The sequence below is a fragment of the Paramacrobiotus metropolitanus genome, unplaced genomic scaffold, assembly GCF_019649055.1.
Source record: "Paramacrobiotus metropolitanus isolate TYO unplaced genomic scaffold, Prichtersi_v1.0 Parri_scaffold0000054, whole genome shotgun sequence".
Taxonomy (NCBI): Eukaryota; Metazoa; Tardigrada; class Eutardigrada; order Parachela; family Macrobiotidae; genus Paramacrobiotus; species Paramacrobiotus metropolitanus.
The window spans coordinates 989,695-1,014,809 of NW_026570274.1; the positions used below are offsets into that span (position 1 = coordinate 989,695).

General features: G+C 45.0%; 5 protein-coding genes across 5 annotated transcripts; 2 read left to right on the forward strand and 3 right to left on the reverse strand.

The window, feature by feature from the left end:
- The first annotated feature begins 6,064 nt into the window (after window positions 1–6,064).
- On the forward strand, window positions 6,065–7,337 carry LOC129592720 (uncharacterized). Its single transcript, XM_055488821.1, has 5 exons — window positions 6,065–6,188; window positions 6,398–6,577; window positions 6,661–6,767; window positions 6,868–6,936; window positions 7,076–7,337. The coding sequence occupies exons 1-5, from the start codon at window positions 6,067–6,069 to the stop codon at window positions 7,102–7,104; spliced, it is 507 nt and encodes a 168-aa protein (XP_055344796.1). The 5' UTR covers window positions 6,065–6,066; the 3' UTR covers window positions 7,105–7,337.
- Window positions 7,338–8,378: 1,041 nt separating this feature from the next.
- Window positions 8,379–10,282, forward strand: LOC129592641 (5-hydroxytryptamine receptor 2A-like). Its single transcript, XM_055488717.1, has 3 exons — window positions 8,379–8,884; window positions 9,461–9,776; window positions 10,112–10,282. The coding sequence occupies exons 1-3, from the start codon at window positions 8,379–8,381 to the stop codon at window positions 10,280–10,282; spliced, it is 993 nt and encodes a 330-aa protein (XP_055344692.1).
- Window positions 10,283–10,502: 220 nt separating this feature from the next.
- Window positions 10,503–12,321, reverse strand: LOC129592671 (uncharacterized). Its single transcript, XM_055488761.1, has 4 exons — window positions 12,161–12,321; window positions 11,335–11,625; window positions 11,014–11,034; window positions 10,503–10,944 (listed from the first exon to the last, which is right to left on the reverse strand). Exons 1-4 carry the CDS (start codon window positions 12,219–12,221, stop codon window positions 10,718–10,720), a joined length of 600 nt encoding a protein of 199 aa, XP_055344736.1. The 5' UTR covers window positions 12,222–12,321; the 3' UTR covers window positions 10,503–10,717.
- A 1,075-nt stretch (window positions 12,322–13,396) lies between these two features.
- LOC129592642 (uncharacterized) lies at window positions 13,397–17,111 on the reverse strand. Its single transcript, XM_055488718.1, has 5 exons — window positions 16,427–17,111; window positions 14,463–14,782; window positions 14,141–14,299; window positions 13,639–13,686; window positions 13,397–13,549 (listed from the first exon to the last, which is right to left on the reverse strand). The coding sequence occupies exons 1-5, from the start codon at window positions 17,109–17,111 to the stop codon at window positions 13,403–13,405; spliced, it is 1,359 nt and encodes a 452-aa protein (XP_055344693.1). The 3' UTR covers window positions 13,397–13,402.
- A 3,923-nt stretch (window positions 17,112–21,034) lies between these two features.
- LOC129592643 (uncharacterized) lies at window positions 21,035–21,769 on the reverse strand. Its single transcript, XM_055488719.1, has one exon. It carries the CDS (start codon window positions 21,767–21,769, stop codon window positions 21,035–21,037), a length of 735 nt encoding a protein of 244 aa, XP_055344694.1.
- Window positions 21,770–25,115: the final 3,346 nt, after the last annotated feature.

The window sequence follows — 25,115 nt, forward strand, 5'->3', positions numbered from 1 at the left end:
AAGATGACCACTGGTTAACAGCAACAGAGAAGCACACCACAGCAGCAGGTGCACTGCCGTATCCATTTATGTGAACAAATTCGCAGTTTGTGGCCTATTTTGAACCTGCCAAAAACGAGCTCTTTATGACAATTTATTCTATAAAATCCAGAAAAGAAGAGCAGATGTTTACGTCAGTGTTTATCTAAGTGTTTATCCACTGTTTACTTATTTGTTTGTTAACCAACACCGTTTATCTTGCGTGTTTCCAGTTTTGGAGTGAAAGGAGCATCCATGCATTGAAATTATGCTTTAATGTTCTCTTCACAAACATACCGGTTACGCAAATATTATATGAAAAGAGATACGAGATCGCATGAAAACCTTTCTCACAAGAAAACATGATCTTATAAACATCATAATATATTCATGCAAATAAAATTAAAATACTTCACGAAATATTATAAGTAAATATAGAGCGGTTACTATGCAGATCGTTACTATTTTTAATTTTACACATACAGAGTACACATTCTTTTATTTTTTTTATTTTATTTGTACGAATTTTTATTCATTATTATACAAATTTATAAATTGTAATCAGGTCCTGCCATAGATTAAAACAAAAACAACATTAAGCACGTGACTGCAGTAAAACTTTACGTTCAATATGTCCTGTAAGGCTGTAATACAGCAATTCCTGCATAAAATTGACCTAACTTAAATAAGGCAGGAGAAATTAAATAGTTTAACCACTACAGATTGCATTGTACAGATATGAATGTTGCGAATATGGCGTAAAGGATTATAATATTATTAATTTTGATTACTGTTGCAGCGTTGCTTACCTAAAAGTGGGTCAACCACGAGCGCATCCACGTAGCAGTTCAAAGTAAATGAGATGAGGAAATGGCCAAAGTTAGTACCGTAAGGTGTGGCAACAGCCCAAGGCGTTGAAAAATTCTCACTAAGAATAGCGATTTCTTGTTAATTATCAGTCGAGCGAAGGCGAAAACAGAGCGAAATATTTGACAAATCGAAGCACTGTTGTAGACACTCTGTGCAACATAATACTAGATTTCACCTATTCAGGAGACAGGCCTATCTTACCATGCTTGCGATGGGACTGGCGGGATCAATGTATTGTACAGTAAAGTGCTCGTAAATTTGGACAGCCAGAATATTCTGCATGCGGCTGTTACCGTCAAATCATCCGCTGGCCGCTGCCCATCAACCGAATGAAGAGATGCCAATCGTGCAGCTAATTGTCAGCTGTGTGGCGCCATTCCAAGTGCTTGCCCACTACCGCTGTCCGATTCTCAGCGGGTTGCCGTCAGCCGAAATATTCAACAGCCAGCGGTAGAGTGACCGGTTACCGGTATATGGCTTCAGCTGCCGGACAATGGAACATTCGAAAAATGCTACGTTAATTCCCTGAGTCATCCCTCTTATTTCCCGACAATTTGCCCGATCTATTGCTGGAAAACATAGCTTGCAATACACACAGATTGCTGACCGACCATTTGCTTGTCAACTTTCGCTGCAGAAACCATTTCCTTAACCGAACGCTTGCTGATCAGTGATCGGTCTGGTATCGAGATTTCTTAGATTACTGAGTTTTTTACCTGGATATCTTTGGTATCTTAAAGGTTTCTAGGCTCTTAGGTTCTCTTGGATTTCTTGGATTGCTTATGTTTTTAGCCTACTTGACTTGTGTAGGGTTTGTGTTAGCTTTCTTACGCTTTTTGCAAGTTTTCTTCTTAGTCACTTATTGCGCTTTAGGTTTCTTAGTGTTTCTTGCATTTTCCTGTGTTTTCTTAGGCTTTAACAGGATCTTTTTTTCGGTCATCAGAATGCCGTTTAACATTCTCTTACGGCTCCTGCTGGTCAGTGTATCGGGATACGCCGTCAACGGCTGTCCTTCCGACGGTCCGAAGTCTGGTAAGCTCTGGTAATGGCATGTCTATCGATCATCGATGCTAAGACTGCTGCAAAGGAAAGCATTTTTGTCTGTTAAGGATACTGGGTCGTGAAGGTGGGATACACACAGCCCTGCCGGGCCAAGTTGGGACAGTCATAAAAATTCCTCTACTTTTACCCGTGAAGTCTAAAATTTTTATTTAGGTGTTGCATAATAGCTCTTGGTCTGTAACATCTTTCAAATTTTTTATTTCGATGCAAAAAGCTAAAGCACAGGGGACGGGAGTTAAATGTTTAATTCCATTTTTAATGCAAAAATCGCGCTGCTGACTGCGAAACAATCAAGCTCCTTCGAGAATAATTTTAAAATCTGAGTAGGTTAGGAACTACCACCTAAGAGCGTGGTTTTCTAACGGTTCCTTCCTTCACTTCGTCTAAACACTAGCATTTTGCTTAATGGAAGTGAGTCGGTACATGGTACTAAATTCGTGTACATGCACGAAAAGTTTACTTTCGCGCACTCCCAAACCCATTTTTGTTTCGTTTTATGCCATTCTGTAGCCAGATGATTTGTCTACACTGGCGTGAAAACCGTTTGTGTGCGCAACATCCGGTTCGGAAGTTATGACTGTTAGAAAATTCCAATAAGTTTAAACTTTAAATGTATTCCGGTGTACCATAAGTCTCATTATGGACCGATCGATCTCTTCCAAATTTTGCATGTAAATGCACCTGGCCATGAAGATCGTTTTTATACCGATCCACTGTTCTAGCATGTTTTTCGAATTTTACAATGAATTTCAAAATTTTCAAATTTTAAAATTTGAAAAAAATTATGAAAGTCTGGATCGGTGTAAAAACGATCTTCATGACCGTGTGCGTTTATGTGCCAAAATTTGAAGGAGATCGGCCCATAATGAGACTTTTGGTACACCAAAATGCATTTAAACTTTTGGAATTTCTAACAGCCATAACTCCCGAACCGGATGTTGCGCGCACAAACGGTATTCACGCCCGTGTATACAAATCATCTGGCTACAGGATGTCATAAAATAAAACAGAAATATGCTTGGAAGTGCGCGAAACTGAAAGATTTCGTGCATGTACAGTACACGAATTTGGTACCATATACCGGCCCACTTCGCGCATTGCAGAGAAATGCGGTTGCCTAGAGCGATCCGCGCTCTAGGCAACCGCATTTCTCTGTAGTGCTCTCTTTAACATACAAGTCTATGGAACATGCGCCTTCCTTCGAGTTGACCTCGAGCACTGATCGCGCCCAGAAATTTCAGCTAACCTATACAAGATACCCCTTTGGACCACGCAATAGTTCTGGAAAACTTAAACGCAAAAGCATCAATTGGTGCATTTCTTAGGGCTGCAGTTATAAGAGGCCGAAAAAAGCCCCCACCACACCCCTTTAATCGCCCCGTGGCTCCTTACTGCCATGTCGAACGACATCAACTTTAACACTATTGGATTCACAATAAAAAGTTATCTTATAAGAGTACAAACATAGAAACAAACTGCAGTATGGGAATTTATTCGAATTTGTTTTACGCAACTGTTCCAACTTGGCCCGGCACCCCTCTAATTAGGTACGTTGGCATTGCAGTGCAGCGTTCGCGTGCATTGCTGGCGGTGGAGACGGCCGCAGTCGACCGCATCATCGACCTGTCCGACCTAGAGGACGCCCCGACCACTGCCCCGACGTCGCCGGTACAGGCGGTACAGCCATCGCCCGATACAGTCCTCGCCGAGGTAGGAGACACGGCATCCATGCACTGCCATGTCGCCACTCCCAAACGGATCGTCTGGCGCCACCAGAACACCACCACCCACGCTGTCCCGCTGGGCAGGGTTGTGACGACGTATTCCCCCAACGGTCACGCCTACGCACACGCAACCCTCCCAGACATCAGCACCTTCATGATTTACGACGTCCGCCACGACGACGGCGGGCCGGTGGAGTGTCTCCTGCCCTGCGGTGATGACCTTAGCGTGCTCCGCACCTTTAACTGCAGCTGGGGCGGCCCGAGGTGACCGCCTGGGGCGTCTTCGTGCCGCCCATGCGCAACGTGGCCACGCCCAACGGGACCTTCTCCATGACGTGCACGCGACGCGTCGACTGCAGTGGGGCGTCGCCCGCGTCTCATTTTATCTGGAAGTACGATCACTACATCGTGGCGGCGCCTTATCCCGATCTGCTGGCTGGGGACATCCCTGGTCTGCTCAACAGCACCGTCACCTTCAACGTGTCGGCACCAGGAGCTCCGGATCCCTTCTGCGCCAGCATGCTGACCTTTAGCATTAGGACCGAGGAGGAGGACCGTCCTTGGTCGGCGCCGGTGGAATGCTGGATGCGAACCGATGTCCGCCACAGCCTGTGGTCCATCCAAACAGCCTACGTCCATTTCGAGCAGCCGGTGAAAGCTCGAAGCAACCGTTATGTTGCTGTTGTAGACAGGTGTACTGGCGTTTGTTCACGTTGTACAAATGATCGGTGTGGATGAATCGCGAGGCTCATGAGACCTACCGTACTGATAATCAAAGGGCATTTTCACCACGCATGTGGGGCTGTGCTTGTTAATACAATTCGTTCGGTATGTTGTTGCGTTTTCTCCTGCTGGCAATTCTGCTTTATATCCAGATCTTCCTTTGCGGTCTTCCAGTCTTTATTGATGTTGCTAGCGCGAGCACCAAGTTAATAAAAATACGAGTAATCCAGTCCAGGTAACACGCCTTCGTCGCATCATATATTATGGCAAAAAAAACCGATGACCTTTAGATGCCGGTATTTGCTATTTATTAACATGTTGCACACCACAGTATTTAATTATTTTATTGGTTTGCCCACACAAACGAGCATGACTCATAGTGTTTAGTTAGCCGACGATTGATTGCTTGATAGCGTTCGTGTAGATCATCGTCATAGATGGTTAATCTGATTCGGTGAAGTGTCAACTGCACAGCATAAAAAAAACACAGCCGTACTTTGCAATTGCTTTATTCGGCTGGTTGTTTCGAAAACGGCTCGGTTTACATGTTCAGCAATGCATTAATCAGGTGACAGACAGAACATTCTGTGCAAAGTACGGTAATTCATTCACGCAGTGTTACAATGGAGGCTATAACGCTGCAACAGACAGATCGTATGCAGCAGCTCGCAAACGCGAGCGCCAGCTTTATTTTAACGCGCAATGGCGCTAACCGGCTCGGGCAGAGCAAGACGTTCAACAGAACCAGACTAAGAGAATTCTAAACAGGTAGACAGCAAGCACATCTCTAGGGAAGGCGCTAATCCTCTGCTTCGACTGATCTCCCTGTCTCCTTCCATTTGGCACGATTGGTGCTGCGGACATCACAGGCCTTTCAGTCCAAGCCGTTACTGAGTAGCCAGGGTGGTATTGTGATCCTCCATCTCCCGTACCCGTCTCCGTGGTGGTATTGCTGCCTCAGCCAAGCACTTCGCACACAGGCCTTGCGGGCCGTGCACTCGCAGCCTGAACTCAGAGTGGTCACCCATCCAAGTCCAAACCGCGCTCGATGTAGACTATCTTTCAAAACCCGAAGGTTTATCCATCTAGCCACAACGAGTGTGCAGCCACAACGAGTGTGCTAAGCGCATACATGTATACCAGCACCAAAAGTTCAGAACGGCGTCACTGGTATTCGCTCACGTGTCACGGTGTGCCGTGATTAATTCGCGTGAATGCGTCATGCTCTACCGGGCTCCGCACGCTGACCACCGGCACGTACAGCGATTAAAATATAATACTGTGATTGTTGTCCAGCTTTCGTGACCGGAAACGAGTAATGCTGTGTTTGTCACGGGCCGTCTCACCGAAATGGATAGCGGCGTCGACGGAAGCGACGTATGTGTATGTCGTGATCAGGAAATCAAAGTGTTTCCTATGGAACATATAAACCGCTGAAAAGCTGTCTTTTGAAAAATGTAGCCTGGAAAATTTCTGGTTTTTCCGTATTTATTTTTTGTGCTTGTTTTTGGAAGCGTTCGATTAATATTTTACAGCCCGACAAGCTGCACAATTGTGGCGATACAGATATTTTAGCAAATTATTTTTATTTCAAAATTGCAATAATAGTATCCAGCGTAGTGGCAAATTCAAGAAGTTGTTACGTCGTATACAAGCGTAACGCTGTACGATGAGAGAATTGCAGTTGATCCACTTATATGGAAAATTTATCACATTTATCATATTAACCACTTCCAGTTGTTTTTTGCCGATATTGGTGTCTGGATACAGTGACATGATTTTCGGAGCAAGGTGCATAATTGTACTATAGCGATAGTATTAATTTTGTATGACCGATAATTTCGTGCTGTATTTCGTTTTTTCATCGCGTTATGAATTTTTGTCCATTTTACCGGATACTTCTCCTTCTCCCGACAAACTGTAAATAGGCCGATAAAAACTCATATAAAATGGTATAAAAATATGGAAGTATGCAGTACATGAGACTGGCTAATTTGCAGAACACAGAAGCAGATCGGGCAGCGTCTAGGAGCGGCGGACACGTGGCTGGAAGGAGTGCGGGTTATACGGAAATTGAACAGCGACATGCGGCAGCACCGCTGCCAGACGGGCGCCGGTCGCCTGCCCCAGTCGATCCTGTGTCCTACTGTTGCAAGTGACGAACACGAAACCGGTTCCGCGTAAGTTCAGTGCGCAGTTATGGTACCCTGATTATTTTCCAAATATTTAAAATAAAATTACACTCGCCTGGGTTTTTTGATAGAGTGGATCCCGACTCTACCGTGATCGCCGATGGGAATACTCGGAGCAACGACCGGTTTCAGCACCCGAAACGCCGCCGCATATCATCGCCATATTTTGTCGGCTTGGGTGAGATATTTCCTCGACAAATTGCGTAACCATTGCAAAGGGTCCACTCCTGCAGAATTATCAAATCTGTATTCGTATGCTAAATATGCTTTTCCCCCAGGTCGCATGCATTCCGGCTCGGAAATCGGTAAACTGCTGAGTGCCGATACGGCAGCGCACTCGCCCCGAGGTACATCTTAATTATTGTTCAAATGCCAAATTGTGGCAGATTACTGCATTTCGAAAATTATGTGGTACTCGTAGTTATTGAATAAGAGCACCGTGACTTTTAGACATAGTTTCATACAAATTTATATTGATTTTTACAGGAGCTGGCCGGCGACGAAAAAGGCGCTAATTGCGGTTGCAGAGAGGCACGCTGCGTCTGCTATTCCGGAAGCAGGCAACCGTTCAGTCCGTCAGGAAAATTACATTTATTTCTCCGATAGTCTCATCAATGTGGAATCTCCTTATTGCAGAGTTAATTTACTGCCTTTAAATTAATGACACTTCAGAGTTCGGTGTGTTACGTCGCATCACAGCATGTTTTTATATCAATACAATGTGCTGAGTGAAAATGAGCATTGTTAGTTCCGCTAATGTGCGTATCTGCAGATTACTATGAAATACATGATTGGGGCGGTACAAGTACGCGTGATGCATAAACGCAAACGAAAAATAAGGAACCGAGTTACATATGCAAGTTATCGAGCTGTCCGATTGCTGGCTCGTACTCGTGGTCAATTATCCGTATCTGCTAAGCGCGACACTGGATAATCCGATCGTTTTATTGGCTTTATGACAATGTTGTCATCTCAGGTATTTTCTTTCGCCGCCTTACAACATCCATAATCAGCCGCGTTAATCCCATCGATCGATCGCGAACACGGCAACTCACGTGGGACGCCGCAACAGCCTGTCGGTATACGCATGACCTTTACCAATATTCACGTACACAGACAAAAACCGGCGTGCCTGGACGCCGTGCGCGTGACTAACTGCCTCTGTAAAGGGGGATCAAATTGGCCGCGTGGGACATTACATACTTCGTTACTGTACATTACAGTACAGAAGTATGCTATTACATTACCTTACAGAAGTATGCTACAGACGGTAGCTACAAAATTACGCGCTACGTTTTATTAAGCCGCATATATTCCGCGCAATACACTGCAGACAACGCTTTATCCATATGTTTACAACGTTCGACCGAAAATAAGTAGAGGCTCCGTTTTTACGCATATCGTGCAGACCAGCGCTTGTCTGTTGAAACATAGTGCCGGCGATTGATTTGCACTGGAAACTGTCTACAGATTTTATTGTCAACTTTTCAACTGCGAACCTCTTGGCTAATTTCCAGGTTTTGGTTCTACAGTACGGTCTGTTTTATCCCGATAAAGAACGAGATTCTAGCCTGCTAAATAGCCACTGATCTTAAACATATGACAGCAAAGTGCGCAAACAAGCTCTTCTCTGTTCGAAACTGGTGCTGGTGGTTTGTAACTTTGTACGCATTGGATGTATTCATGCTGCACACTGTTTGTTGATTTTATTATTCAATTTCTGAACCGCCGACCGACTGGCCGATTTCCACTTTTTTAGTTGTACATCATATTATTCATATACGATATAATGAACAACACTTCCGGTAATATTTCCGCCGCCTTGCCGACCGCCCACTGGTCGCCGGCGCCCACCTTCACACTCGTCGTCTTCTGCACCGCGTTGACCTTTAACTTAACCGTCCTGGCGGTGTTCCTCTTCCGCCGCTCCCTCCGCGGCGCTTTCCAGCTGTACATCCAGCATCTCCTCGTCGTCAACATCGTCTACCTCCTGCTACAGAACCCCCTGGACGTTCTGCACAACCTGTACGCCGCCCGTTGGCGGTGGGGCTACACGGCCTGCACGGTGTACTTATACGCTAACCACGTCAGCGAGGCGCTGGTCATCCACGCGCACATGCTCATCACCGTCAATCGGGTATGGGCCGTCGCTGCGCCCATTCATTATCGGCATCACCACCGCCCTTGGGTGGCTGCCGTCTTGTGCGGCTGCGCGTTGATCTGGGTGCATATTTGCCTGCTACCGGGCGTCGTGTTGGATGCGCTGTTTTACCGCTTATCCATCGAATTACACGGGTACGTTGTTTTTCTTATGGTACGCGTAATTCTCAGTATTTCGATTTTTTATTTTCTTAGTTATTAATTTAAAATTATCAAGTTTCCATATAATAAATTTAAAATTTTAATATGAAGATTATTTTAAAATGATTTCAAAAATTATTCAATTTTAAGCATGCTCTGCATTATAGTTATTACCTGTAGTTATAATTATAGTTATTCTCCCAAAAAAGGCAAAAGTAACAGTGAATAAAAATACATGGCTGAAAGAAAAAAGTTTTTGCTTGCCATATACTTTCACAGTTTGGTGAATATTTTGAAGCATTTTGTAATGATTCTCGTAAACGGATATCACTTTACGCCATCGTTCTACGATTTTCTATGTTTTCGCTGGGCTTTTTGCGCGTAGCATCTTTTGACACTTTATTTCTTTTTGCGGGTGGAATTATGCACATATACGGCTTACGCAGTACGGGTGCCTTTGACGTGATAATACGAGTAATAGCTGTACAGTAGCGATGCGTACGTAAAGTGAATATTATAATTTGAATAAAAAAGTGACAAATTTTGCAAGTTGGTGTGCTTTGCCGACAGATGTGAGCTAAACGGTGGGAAGCAGAAATCCTGGTTCTTGATCGCCACCTTCCTCAACTACAACATCCCCATCGCGGTGATGTTGCTGGCCTACCCGTTCATCTGCTATAAGCGGTGGCAGCGCGAGCATGCCGGCAACGCGGTGCGCCCGGTGCCGGCCATCACGGTACAAAGCAGCGACACCCACTCGCTGTCCAGCGTCAAGATACCGCCGCTGCAACGGTCGCGCTCGCACCCGCCCCGGGGACGCACACACTCGTTTGTATTGCTGTCGCTGCTGACCTGCAGCGTGGCAGTTAACTGGATTCCCATCCAGGTAATTCATTCGATAATATAATAAATTACTAACAAAAAATATCATATAATTATTTAAAAAAATTAAATCTACAAAAAAATGCAATAAATTATTGGTATAAAAATTTATGATTAGATTGTGATATTATTTGTATTGAGAAAGTTATTAAAATTCTTAACATTAAATGAATACTTGAAGTATTTAATAGATTTTATCAGTCCTCTTCCAGGTTTTTAAATTTGGAAGATTTAGCAAATCGAATATACGAAGATTATTATTCAACATATAACGAAATGAAAATAACTCTGCTGCAGAATTCTTATAGTTTCATAAATAGTGACTGGTTTTTCCTTCAGGTATACTACACGGCCATTCTCTTCACCGACGCCGATCTAAGCCGGCTTTTCCATGTCGGCACCGTACTCTGGTCGCTGCAGGCGGCGCTGGATCCGCTCTACTTCACCGTCGTTTTTACCGATATCCGGCGTGTCTTTGCAACCGTTTCCGCGGCTTTTAAACGACTTTAATCGGCGTCGGCTATTGCGCTCGGATAACGCATCATTACAGTACTTAAATTACGTATATTACGCAAGAATTTTATCATCTTAATTTTAATTAAGTAATTAATTTTAATTTAACTGCTAAAAATACCTGCTTATTAATGAAATTTCCTGTACAGTATAGACAGTATATTGGGCAGCTAAATGTACAACTTTGTTTTCGGTGACATCAAGACATTACGTGGAACCGCATGTAAAACACTTTATTCTCTTAGAAATTTCTTTCGGCAATGTGCAATACAAGAGCGTATCCCCGCAAAGGTCAACCTGGATACTTTACTCGTACACGCTGTTGCATTTGATTAATGGAAATTATCTATGCAGTTTGCCAGTGCGACTCTCGTTGACATGCGTACATAAAGAGGGCCGGCTGACAATCAGCACAGCTTGAGTGGTGTTAATTTAGAAGGATGATGCCGGCGGTCGCATGGCAAAGTCCTGGACGGGGGTGGGGTTGACGGTGGGCGTGCCGACGGTCTGCCAGTAGGCGCGGAAGCCGGTGCGGCAGGGCCCGCTGGCATCCGGGGGGGACGAAGGGGGGGAGTAGAAGTAGCTGACGCACCAGTCCATGCACACGCGGTTGTTCTTCGCTGTGAACTCGCGCACCGCGTTCGCACCGGAGGTCACCGCTGTAAACAGTACATACTCCTGCAATGCCACCCGCAAACCGTTTACTTACAACTACAATCACTACGTACACATGTAGTTGCCGGAATCCTCTGCAACAGACAAAAACAACCGGTAAATGCATGCAATTACTGTGTATAAAAAATGAATACTAATAAATCAGAAAAAACAATATTATTATACATATAGAAATTTATATAAAAAATTTATAAGCACTGAATAAATAAATCACATAAAAATTATCTATGCAGTATTTTACAATCGTTATAATAACACTGTATAACATGTAAATTTTATATAAACATTGTGGTTTATAAGAAAATATAAATCATATGGGGAAGACAAATCGTAATTATAAAAAAAATTATTTAGGGAATATCATTATAACTTACTGCCGCCGAGGGGGGTGGCGTAGGTGGCACCGGGTTCGGCGCAGGGCGTGGTGATCTTGGCGTTGTCGTCGCAGTTGTACATGACGGCGTAGTCATAAGAACGGATGCAGAAGTTCTTGGCGTCGCTGGCGTCCACGGTCAGCTTGGCCCGGGTGCCTTCCGGCGTGGTGATGACGAAGCGGCTCTTGGAGCCGTTGTTGTAGGGCATGTCCGGGAAGCCGAAGTGCGTGTCGAAGCTGCCGAAGGCGTCGTTGAACTGCGGCATGTTCCAGGTCGAGTTCGGTTTGACCACTGCAGTTTCACACATCAACATATTTATATAAACGTACAAAACTCGTACATAAAATTGCTATGTACAGATAGTTATAAATTAGTTATGTATATCTGCATATCTAAGTTTGTTATATATAATAATCATGTGTACACATATATACTGGTATAGATATAAAACATTTGCATGGTACATATATACGTACATATATACTGAGTACGTACATAAAAATAATTATGATCAAGTACTGTATATCAGTACATGGGTACAGAAATGTGGTGTGTGTATAAAACCTACACCAATCCTACTACACAAGAATAATGAGTAAATTTGTTGAAAAAATTTAGAAAACAGTCAAAACAGAATTGCGATGCTTCCAGTAAATTTCGCCGTAGACACCCAAGAATATCTAAAATTACAATAAGACATTTACCAAAAAAATTCAATGAATTAAAAATATTGCAAAACAAAATATGTACATAAAACGTTTTATAAAATTCAAAAAGGTTACTTGATTTTTAATGAGAGTATTTATTTGTAATAAACAGATCTTACCGAAGACGGGAGCTTGGCCGGCGACCAGCGTGAAGAATCCAAAGACGGCTAAGTACAGCATGATGATTTGGGATAATAATTAACCGACGACAGGTATACGTGGACAGAAGGGAATGCCGGAAGAATGCACACTAACAACAGAGCCGCGGCCTTGACATTGACAGGCACCCTTCTTATAGCAGCGGCCGTTTTCTGCCGCCCGGCATTGGCCGGCTGGAGATGGCGGGTGTGCTGAGTGTAGCAGAATGTCGAGTGCTTTGACGTCGGATGGAGCAGCGAGGAATGCACATTTCCCACCGACATACACATTTTTTTCCTTCCACCCAACATGTGGCTAGTTTGGAGAGTTGTCCACATGTATGCACAGTTAGCTGTGCATCGTAATACTGTTACTGTATGTGGTTGTCCAGGTCTACGAGTGATCAGAAACAAAGTGGCGTGATTCTGCCGACGCCGGCAAATAAATGCCGCCTTGACGTACGTACTCCAACGCTGCACATGCGGGACAACAGTCACCGGTGTCACGAGTTAAGTGTTTTCAAGATTGTTCAACACATGCAACAATGAGATAGCGAAACTGTCGTTCGCTGGATTTACGTCTTTAGCTGTTATTCCCAGTCGTACAGATGCTCGTATATATACGAGTACAAAATGTCGTAATATGTTTATTTATAAAAAAATTTATCCGGTAATTTCTATCGTAAAGGTATTAGCACGGATTCAGCGCGAAATTTACTCTCTGAACGAGTGCCACTACACTACGTCTACCACAATGACAACTTTACGCTTTTCAATATTTTTGGTAGATCTAACGAAGATGATCTAATATTTTATAATTTATATCGAAAGTTTATAATTTAGATCGTTGTTTGGCATGCATCATCCGTGCCGAACGCATGTCGAACGTAAGTGCAGTGGCGTGACGCGCCGTAGTGTGGATTTTGGCATAACTCGTAGATTTGTATTATGTTGTCGCTGTGCTGATGCGATAGAAATTACGGTACAAGCTTGTACAGATTTTCATATATTATTTATATCTGTACAAATATTAAGCGTCGTGGAAATGCTCTGGAAATTTAAAAAAAATTAACGTAACGAACGGTACAGCTCAGGAAAATTTTAAAAAAATATCTTCGGCAGCAGAATGTTCCAGTAATCACACTGTTTTTAAATTTATTAAGTTTGTGTGGAAAAGTGCAGTGTCACGCGTAGCCGCAATCAGGATTGGTGGCGGTGTATCCATCAGATAAGGCAGGCAGGCGTGGTCAGATTGACCGTTAGCGCGGCGTGCGGTACAGCCGCCGCGCAGAGGACGGTCTGGATGACGTACGTCATCATGTTCATCGCCTGCGATTTCTGCAGCATGTTGCGCATGTCGTTCTGTCCGTCCTGAAACATGATCCACATATTGTCTGTAGATATCTTTGTTAAAAGTTTGGAGAAATCTTTGGCCGTTATCGAATGCGGTTTATTCTTACCACCATTTGGTAGATAACGATCACATACGACAGCAATAACGCGAAAATCTGCAAAATAAAAATGCCTAATTTGGTTACAAAGTTCTCCACTTATCGTTAATTAAAATTATTGTGTACTGTCATATTGTGAATTAAAGTCATAAATAAACTGATGTGTACGGCATCATAAAAAAACTCAAAATCATGTAAATTAATACAACATATGCTTCTATATTTGAAAATTCATAATTAACGTGCACCTGTATATTTAAAAATAAAAATAATTATACATCATGTATGCTGTCACATTTCCAAATACATAAAAAAATTAATGTTAAAAATGTAAAAAAAAACATACGGCCCAATATTAAGCAGGAAATATAAAAAACATGTCAAGTTAAGTTGCCGGTTACCGGTAACATGTTGGTAAATGTTAGCAAAAACCCAACAGATATATCCAGAAACTAAAAAAATTATAAACAATTGTCAAATATTTAAAATTTAACCACAAATCTCTGCACACCGTCGCAAAAACATCCCTCGTCAACGGGATGAACCGGCCGATCGTCAAGGTCACGGGGTCAGAGTGGAACCGGCTCAGCGCCTCCGCCGCATTCAACCGCGCAATCGGATCGTGGAGTAGCGGTCCCAGCGCCGACACCAACTCTGCCGATTCGTAGGCCTACCAACCACGCCCCCATATTTATTTTTTATATAGTAGACATTTTTTTAGTCTGAATATATTTTTTTGCTTTATCTCTATTATTTATAATTAATTTTGATACATGTATTTTTTGTACTTCGCATAGTTTATGTACATTTTTATCAGACATTCTGCAACTGACCGCTTCGTTGAGCCGTATCGCGCAGACGGTCAGCAGGACATCCACGCCGCCGGTCTGCACCACCAGCGCGATCATGGTGGGCCGCACCGCCACCACCAGGTCCAGGGGTCCATCGTTCACCCGCGACGAGACTGGGCGTACCATCTCCGTCAGCAGACAGATCCCGCCCATCAACGCCGTCAGGAAGCTTAAGAGGATGACGTCCCGACACCCGGCGTCCCACCGGCCGGTCATCTCCGCCAGCTGCAGTTGCCGGCGCTGCACCCGGTCCAGCTCCTGCGCTACACTGACTTCCGCGTCCCGCTCGCTGTGATGCAGACCTACATATATTGATTTATGTATTAGAAAATAAATGAATTATATATATCTAAATTATTTTCTGTTTTATTTATCATAAAAAATAATTAAATTTTACTTTATTTACACGTATTATTACGGTAATTATATTAATGATTTCTAGTTATATGTATTACTATACTAAATAAACTGTAAAATGTATTTTGCATTTCATATAGTTCTTTAATACTTATTACCTTTAATAAGTATCACACGCTAGTACACACTTAGTACCAAAACAAAAAGAATATTCATAGCAAAAACACTTCCTCAATGCTATCCTGGTCGGGAATTGTACCCATCACACATATTGCGTTTCCTCTCTGTATTTGAATAGATAGCCGTTGCCTAAAAAAACTCTTTCGCTCGTTTCTGGCCTGTTGCAGTAGCCATCCCATTTCCAACTTTATCCACTAACGTCTTGGTACCACATCCCCATGGTCCGTAAATTTCAATTGCAGCTGGCATGAGGTTGTACCGAGGTTGCAGCCAGGCGTGTTTTGTCAGCTTCGCCCTTTCCGCTTGTTCAGCTGCTGCTCCAACGATTACAGAGGTACGGCCGATATACGATGCGGCTAGTGTGTCGACGCATGTTACATCCACGGCCAGCGGTTTTCCACGCTCCCATGGTACCAGCGTAATCACATCCGGCCTTCTCTTATCCTTAACAGACAGACCCTTTGGCTCCATTCTCGCAGGAAAACCTGCCGTTTTCAGTCCACGGGCAATCTCCCCGCTTATGCCGTCGTGTCGTGGCACGCTGACCGTTTGCACCGGAGCCCGTGCCGGCCCAGGTCATCCACCAAACCACCACATACGCACACGTGAGGAGTAACGATTGGTGCTCCCAGTCGCAGCACGACGCTTATGCGAAAGACATTGTTTTCAAGCAAATTACCGAGACTAGCTGCCGGTAATGCATGAATCCACACACCTGATTCCGGGACTGATACTGCTTTCAGGTGGGCGACTTCCTCCTGTGTGGTCCTTATGGCTGCCAGTCTGGAAAAGGCATGAAGCGTCGCTGGCGTGTCCCATGCTTTCTGGACGTGGCGGAACGGGAGGGGCGGAAGTTCATCTGTGTCGGCCGTCAGTTTCCAGGCATGCGTGGCGGCGGTCACATCCGTAGCCGTTAACTTTGGGCAAAGCTTGGAAATCAGCGGGCGCAAAGAGGAAGCCGATGCCATATAGGCAGAGGGAGCTAGCTTCTCCGTGCGCCTGATCCCCAAACCACCGAAGCGAACGGGAAGTGAGGCCTGAAGCCACGTCGGGTGGTCCATGCGTACATTAGTGATGGAGTTCTTTAATTATTTCTTTACCTATCTTGTTTATTTATTTTACTACTTTCCATATAAACTTGCAAACTGTATCATATTTTGACTTTAATTTGAATTCAGTTAATATTTTTGTAAGATTTTATATGATGTTTTATAAAGCATTTTATATACTATTTTATAAAATATTTTATATAACCTTTTATACAATATTTTGTAAAATACTTTACATAATATTTTGTATACTGTATTGTCGATTCCACTTGCCACCTTTCCTTACAGTGAATAAATAATGTTTCATTTATTTTGTATTTAACTTGTATTTTGTTCTTATTTATACATGTATATACTCACGCTCGCTCAGCAATCCGCGGATACGCCGGTTGACCATGCGGAACTCGTTCGTCAAGGCGACCGCCACGACGGCGGTCAGGAGCAGCGGGAGGACATCCACGAGATACGTCACCACGTTGCCGAACTCATACACCAGCAGATTCGTAATAAACGGCGCCGGCCCGAACAACGGGACGTCCACCACACTCTCCCACGACCGGAAGTGGGGCGCGTACAGGGCCGCAGACACCGTGGCGATATTATTAAAACAATAATACAAAACCCCGACCACAATCCCCGCGCCAACGACCGCAAAGGTCACCAGCGTCCACACCCACCGGCGAAGGTCCCCGGCGTCCGCCAGCCGGGACACCACCGCCTGCAGCTTCGGCGTGTGGTGGTGCAGTAGTAAAATACACGCCGCCGCTTTGATATCGAAGAGTCCGCGGTACGTGACGAAGGTGTAGAGGAAAAAGTCTTTCTGACGGAGGGTCTGCGAATAGTTCTTGTAGAACGTGATGATGTCGAAGACGAAGAAGAGGGCGCACCACGCGGCCACCGTCACTGCCCAGAACGTCCCGATCCAGACGCGGAAGCGAGAGGAGCGCGAGGGGAACGTGTAGATGCCGACACATTGCAGCATGTGGATTAAGAGGGGCGTCGGGAAGACGGCGAACCATGCCGGCGGGAGGATGGTTTTCTTCATGCTTTCGATGGGGGATTAAAATCGAAGAAACCGGTCAGTCGGTTCGCGGTTCAAAAATTGAATTATTATCAACAAACAGTGTGCAAAAGAACACATCACTGTGCATTAACCGTCCGCGTTGGGTTCGAACAGAAAAGCGCTGGTTTGCGCATTATGCGTTACAAAAGAACAACTGCTTTTCAGTAGGCGTACTGCAAAGTTCATTGGCTGTTTAGCAGGCTAGAACCTCGTTCGTTGGCGGCCCTGACCAGACGACAATAATTATAAGGCTTAGATGGAACCGTTACGTCGCTTCGCGCTTCCTAATTAAATAGGAGTAATAACATTAATGTCCTACATTTTATACTACAATAGTGCGGTTGAAGAAATGTGCAGAAAATGGAGATTATTCCACGGATGGCGTCGGATCGATGTGTTAGCCTGAGCACGCGGCGTTTCAAGGATGTTGACATTGTTATGCTGGTAATCGCCACGTCAGCTAACGGGATCGGATGCGCGGAGGGGGATGCGTTTTGTTTGCTTTGCTTAAGCGCGGTTGTCGTTATATAAATAGATCGTTTAGGATTCCCTTTCCATCGTTTATCATGAGTTTACACGGAGCAAAGCGTGGCCTGTCCAAAGTAGCAAGAGCACTGAGGGGCCCGTTATCACCCGAAAGGTCATGCATTGTAAATTGCCTTGTACTGCAGTGAGTGCATAATACGATCTACAGATATTGGGCATTTCATTGTGCACGTTAAACTCGCACTACAACGGTTATGATAACTTGTGAATTGTCATCCCGTTTCAGCACCAGACTGAAGTATATTCACGGACGATGCTGAAAAAATTTTGCCACCTACAATTTGGCCCTCCAGCGTTTTTGTACGAGAATAGGTGCATTGATTCTTTTCTTGTTGTCAAATGTGTGAGTGTGGAATTTGTTGTTTTTAATGATAACCTGCTGGATGCAGTCTTGATCTTGACAGATTTGCAGATTTGATAGTGTTGGCCTGAGAGTCTGTATGCAGTGTGTGCAGTCTTCAGATTATGATTAAAGTTTCTGAGATCCTGAGTGACCTTCTTGTGGCGGAAGCAATAGTTGTACCTACAGGAAATCACATAAAAATCTGGATAACAACATCATCCAGATATTGGTTGTGAGCGTAAGAGAGTTAGGGGCAGATCACCGATTTACCGTTCAGAAAAGAGATTCCCACTGTAGAAGTACCACTTTTGACCCCATGCACCGGGTCGTTTTCCTTAAGATTCTATGATCATAAGTCACGCGTCCGCTCAGTGAGAAACTTAGTGCGGAACACGTCATACCGAAAGCGCCCTCCTCCGTCACGCACACGCCGGTCTTGGAGGTGCGGGTCGAGAACTCGCCAGTGGTCAAACAAGAATTCTATTACACGACAGCTGTAATGCCGTCGCACCATTAAATACTGTACATTACGTATGCATTACGTATATATTCTGTACACTCGCAGTCTCCCACTGAATATTAAAGTGCCATTCAGTTGCAGAAGGCTCCAGTACGTATATAGCTGTCGTTGTGCTGCGTTGTGAAAAATTAATTATTACTTAGGCCGGTCGGGTTGCAATTCTGAAGCTTATTTTAATAATAAAGTCGGCGACAGAGTGAGGCATGTTAATTTTAGCTTGTATCCGGCATATCTCGCCGCATCCTCTACATCCTCACAGTCACAGTTTTTATCCTCACAGTTTTTTTTACTTCTTTTGCATTGTTGCCGTATCCCATCGTATCTCTGTAGTACTTCAGTATCCATTTACTTTACATGTCCCACATATACCCCGCTAAAAACCTAAGAAACCCTAGGAAAATTATCTGGGTAGGTTTCTTTAGGGTTCCTCTTAAGATTTCTTAGATTTCATGTTCCCTGGCATTTCTAGCGCTCGCAGAACTAAATTGAATCAGTGCTTAACTTTTAGGACTGACAGTGCCACGTGCATTACAGTCTGTATGACAATTTGATGACTACCTGGAGATTTCTGAACAATAATACTGAACTCACTTTAATACTTTACATTTTGCTGTTCGCATTCCGTACATTTTCACAGTATAGATTCGAGTACCAGGCACCAGAGGCGGTATTCTCGCGTTGTTTGAACTTGTTTCACATGACAAAAACTGAATCTACATGCCACGTACATCAAGGCGCCAATATAAAATCTCCGGTGCCGCGGTTTTATGCGCGAATTAAGCGGTGTATTCCCTGAGGAGCGATAGAGATGAAAGATGTATCCGCCTGTGGCGCGCACCAAGTGCTTTATGCAAGGCCAAAATGATTGCCAACTGTCTCATAAGACGCCGCAGCGGGCGAGAATTGTGATGTTCATTAGCTATATCATATATGGGATGATCAGGGGATTGTTACGTTGTACAGCCTCTGGCTTTTGAAACTACGTGAACCCTTGGACCGCTAACAAAGAATTTTTTAAGGAGTTGGAGTTGGTAACCCACGGTCGGCGGAAGTTTTGGCGCCAGAGAATCAGTATTGAGATACAACGCAGAAGTGCAGTGTCTGTCCTCGGAACATTTATTGACACGAGAGTGAACGAGTACCTTTTCAGCTTTTAAACTGGCTTCTCGGGAGTGATTATTGCACGATCTTGTTATTCATGGCAGTTGCAATTGCAGTTAATGCTCATGGATGGTGGATGCCCTGTGGGTGCGTCAGTTGCGCTTTAATTTCTTAATTTGCCTTGAAGACACGCTGCACTGTCGCTAAATGGCTCCATTTATCAATTACTACGCCCCAGCGAACACGCAATATACCATAATTATTATAACCGCATGGTTCGCAATAATACAATTTACTTAAATAATGTGCATTGTCGTTGGCTATCAATCTGTAATCAATTACAGAGCTGCGCGATGCGTATAGTGTCGGAAAAACACACCCTGAAAATCGTATAAGAAAAATATATACCGCTGAATAAAAAATATCTGCACCATGCTTTATCGTTACGTTACATAAAACATATGCTACAGATATGCTTTACTGAAAAAATGGAATATGGCTACGTAGCAGCTCCACCGTTAAAAAGCTCCATATAAACTTGGGAAAACTGTGCAACAGGAACGTCCATCCAGTGTTTTTAAATTGACAACACCAAATTCGGAAAAAGTAGCGCTCGATTGCTCACTGTGCGGAAAAACGAGGCATCGGCGTTTCTATTCCTGCATTATGCTGCAAAAGCCGTTAAGCGTGGATCTCCACGCTTAAAGGCATCACTTTTGATGTTGCATTACCCAGCTTGCGCTAGAAATCTTCTTAAGCGATCAGTTGAAGAATAAAATAACCGGTTCTATTTAGTATTAGCAAAGAAACGACTGTCAACAAACCACTGTAAGAAACGATGCCGTTGTCAGACATGAGAATATCAGTGTTAGAACTATCAGAACAACACTCGTTAGTTCCTTATACAGATGCTTTACAGCAGCAACGTGGCGAACGCAGAAAGCAGCAAAAGCCCGTTTCTAAGAGGATTCTTTTATGTTAATTGCAAATGGTTCTGGGATAGAGTCGCCGGTTTCTTTAATTGCGGGTGAAAGCCCATTACTTTTATCGCTACTGCTCCCCGATTGCGCATGCCGCTGCGCAGCTGATCCGCATTTTTGGCCAGCATTCGCCGTTATAACAGCCAGTCCCGTCTTCTTATTTCCTACACCGCTGCGCAGGCAATGGCAGCGCTGTCTGAGAAAGCTGGTGGTTTCGGTCAGACTAACCACGACGAACAATGGATCGAGAAAGACCTGCGCGTCGAACAGCGCACTGATGATTTCACGGAGGAATTTCGTTGGGCCGACGCCATACTTCAACAGCTCGTAGTACACCGACGCGGGCATCCAGCACAGTAGCGCCGACAGTGTAAATAAACTGTAGATGCACAGCGGCCGCGTTCGTCCGGCACGATCACGCTCCGTACAGAAACGGCGGCGCCCGTACAGAAACAGCTCGGATTAATCGCCGCCTCGTCCGCATGATTCTCCACAGCAGAATCGGATAGGATAGCGGCACGGTGTACTTGGGGATACGATAGACGATGATCTGGGTTAGCAGGTTCCATGTCGTCTGCTGTGCGACATTGAGAATGCAGCCGTGGGGCAGACGATAGTACAGTCCGTCCAGAATAATCGCCGGTAATATAGCGGCGTGGATATATACCGTTGTCATCACGCATGACGCATAGGCGAGGCGATGTGTATGGTGCAGTCGATAGGACACCGGGAAAAAGACGGCCCACGCCCGGTTAATGAGAATTAACAAGTGCATGTGTACGATGAGCGCCGGAAAGGCGTAAATGAAGTACAGATAAAAGGTGCAAGCCGGGTGTCCAATCTGGTAATCCCGGGTTAACACCACCAGTTTCTGTGGATAATTCAGCAGGGGGTACAGCGTGTCGGTGAGGAGCAGCGCGATGATGTAGATGTCGAAGGGCGAACGCCTGTCGTGTCCCTTCAGCAAGAGGCCGACGACCGCGCTGTTAATCAGCAGGCTGACGATAGGCAGCGCAATGAGTCCCATCTGTGCATTGTTGGTACTGGCATTGCGGAAGGTTTCCAACGGCAGCGATGCGTTGCGATGCAGGTTGACGTTGGCGAATTGGGTGGCGAACTGGCTCATGTTAGCATCAGCCTGGAGCTCCATTCTCGTCGGCGTAAAATTCGGCATTGGTAGCAAGGTCTGCTAACACCCTTCAAATATCTCTACAACAGCAGTTTCGTATATTAAAATTCTGATTTTTAGTTCACTGCAGGACTTGGCTCGCCTTTTATACTCTCCTGTTCGATGCCAGAATGTTTCCTGTTACGCTTGTATGTGCAGTGGCGCCGCAGTAATTATTATGGTCGTTAACGGTATTATGATACATTATTATTTCCTGTTGTTGCTGCTGTACTGTAACGTTTACATAGTCGTTATTTTAGCGATACAAGATTTCCTGTTTTCTTGGCAATAATTGCGGTTGATAAAATCCGCGCGGTTGCGATTATTTCCGCTACGAAGTATCGACTGGGTTGGATTGGTTTTTCTATTATGGAAGTTGTAGTGCAACTTCCGTATAGCATGTCAATACATACTGCCCTGCAGGACGTGACAGAGTGCATGCAGCAGTACTGTACATCGCGGCGGAAAGTGCGTAGCGTCAGCGCCAGATGGTCTGCAAATTAGGAGCCGTTTTTTATAAAAGTTATCATTTGAATTATTACATGAGATATTTTATGTAGAGCAACTGATCAAATTAAATTTTGATTTTACAATGCTTCTGTACAATGGAATAACGGTTGAAGATATAAATAATTTTAGTATCGGTAACTATTACTATTTCATGTAAAAAATTTCTTAGTTAACACCGTTATACCTTTTTGAGAGAAAAGTGCTCTGGAAATCAGTTTTGAAAATTTCCTTAAAGTGTGCCGGCAGAACTGAACGCATGGTTTACGTTTGACCACAAATCTGTCGACGGCGCAGTCGGTGCAGGTACAGCCTACTAGTGCCAAGCCGCCAATGAAAACCGATTGGCAGCAGTGATTTGCCTGTTGCTGATTACGCTGTACGCACTGAGCAAAGCAAGGTGTCAGCCGAGAAAAACCAACTTCTCCCATTTTTCATGGGGCTTCTTCTTTAATTTCTTTATCCAAGTTACCATTCACAGGCCAGTTCCTACCACATTAGTCTTCCTGCATCCCTTTCAAAAGCTTCAGGCTGCCGTCTAGTAGATTTCTTTGCATCCTGCGGATTAGTATCGAAGTATCGTAAACAGGTATGGAGATTCGTAAAGGAAATCGTTGTATTGGCAGTTGGCACTGTTGGAATAACGTGCACGGTGCTGTGGTGTTGGTGTCTTCGGGTCTTCCCATTTCGCTTACCGAGGTTTTCTTATGTTTCTTGAACTTCAACTTTCTTCTCAGTTTTCTTAGGTTTCTTATGTTATTCTTAGGCTTCTTAGGTTATCTAAGGTATCTTAGATTTTCTCTGCTCGTGTAAGCAATGTCGAGCGAACTGGTAGATAAAATTGCTGTCTGGTGGGCGAAATGTCCCGTGGGCGAAACGGACCGGAACCGCAGTGTTGCGATTGCTGCTGCACGGAAATTGTCGCAGTTACTAAGTTTTTGCTATCGCAGACTGTAACCCTCATCTCCATCGTCAGGTATGTTCGCACGACGTACCAGCCAGATAAACGTCCTGGGCGACGACGGCGTCCTGCTGTACGGGCGCGTGATGGACGTGGCGGACAACGGACTGTACATTGACCTGCTGTGCAGTGGTGCGCGGCGCGAATTCATCCCCTTCCACTGCCACAGCGTCTTCCGGACCGAGCGCACTGACCTCATGCTCTTCTCTCTCACCCTGGCAACGGCGTCCTGGACGACGAACGTTCCCGTGGAGGTGCTGCGCCATGAACCGTCCGGCGGGCCGTGGCGCTGGTGGCCGGCGGAGATGCTGCACCCGCCGTCCACTGCACCATCGCGCCGTCGTTTCGTCCACGCGGTGGCCGTTGTCCAGGGGCAGGCTGACGGTGGTGCCACCTGGACGGACCTGGTCCCCCTGCACCGCCTGCGCTGGCGCGTGCCCCGCGACTGGTGGACGATGGTCGGGCGGGCGGAGCGCCCGGGTGAGCGCATGGTGACGCTTCCGCGGCGGATTGGACCGGGACGCTATCTCCAGTGGCGTGGAGCGCTGCCCGGGGATTGTCAGGGGGCGTCAGCCGGACAACTGTATGCGCTGATGCTGGAGACCGACCCCGGTATCGTCCGCGACGGGGAGGTGGTCGGCATCGACGTCCTGGACGGTCATGTACAGTATATTGTGGAGCTGTACGACAGTGTTGCGGAGAAGTGCTCGCCCGACATGCCACAGGTTCGTCAGTATCCCATTCTACTCATAGTAAGATCTTCACAGTGCCCACCAAGCACCAATTCTGTGGAGCCACTGCATCTGGCGGCTACAGTACCAGTACCTCGCCAACGTACTGTATATATAAACGTACCGTATATATAACGTAATCGCTGAACTGGCTGAACAGCGTCCGACTGTTAGTGGCTGCTGGTCGTCGGTTGACAGAGTTGTTGACCTGATTGCACAGGTTCTCATTGAACCACTGCACCAGGCGCCAATGCAACGCCTTCCCGCTCGCTGTGGCCGCACTGATCTAAATATAAACTGTTTGTACTTATTGAATTTCGTACTATGGCGAACCGGTTGCGGCGCGATCTGGTGTGGGGCTACACAAGGGGTGAGAGATGCCATTTTTTTGTAACTGGGATCCTCCTCTCCAAGTTAGGAAAAAACGTGACACACCATTCATCCACCGGTGACCCCCGATGACCTTTTGAATTGGTCGTGACGACCGGTTTCGGTGGAACCGGGATTTGTCGACATCTGTTGTAGGCCGTCATGCTAAATTCTGTGTATGATGTTTTTAGTCGTGACGACCGGTCTCCGAGCTGCACTTATTTTGTTGTGTCTGTGGTGTTGCTAAGTCGTTTGCATTGGAAGGAGGAAAAGTGGTGACGACCGGTTTTTGGAGGGATGTGGATTTTTGATATAGCGTTTACTGTGTGGTCTGGCGAGAATGTGTGTTTGATGTTTCTGGTGGTGACTACAGGTTTGATTATGTTACGTTTGCTTTGTCGTTGCGGTTTCTTGGTTTTTGGCGATTGATTAAAAAATCGGTGGTGACGAGCCGTTTTCTTAGGGAATAAATTGTAGATTCTTAGTGTTTTCTTGTTTTACTGCTAATTTGACAAGTGCATGATGGATAATAATATTATCTACGATGGAGGTGACAGACCAGATTATGGCGTACGCAGTATGTAATAGCGTAAGATACGATGTGAAGGAAGCACGGTGAAAATCGGTAGTGACGACTGATTTTGTTGTGGATTGCAGTTGCTATATTATTTTATTATAAATTATTCTGGCCATATTGGCCAATACCGTATTCAATTCCGCTGAGCAACATTATGATACTGTCGACGTTGTCAGCAAAAAA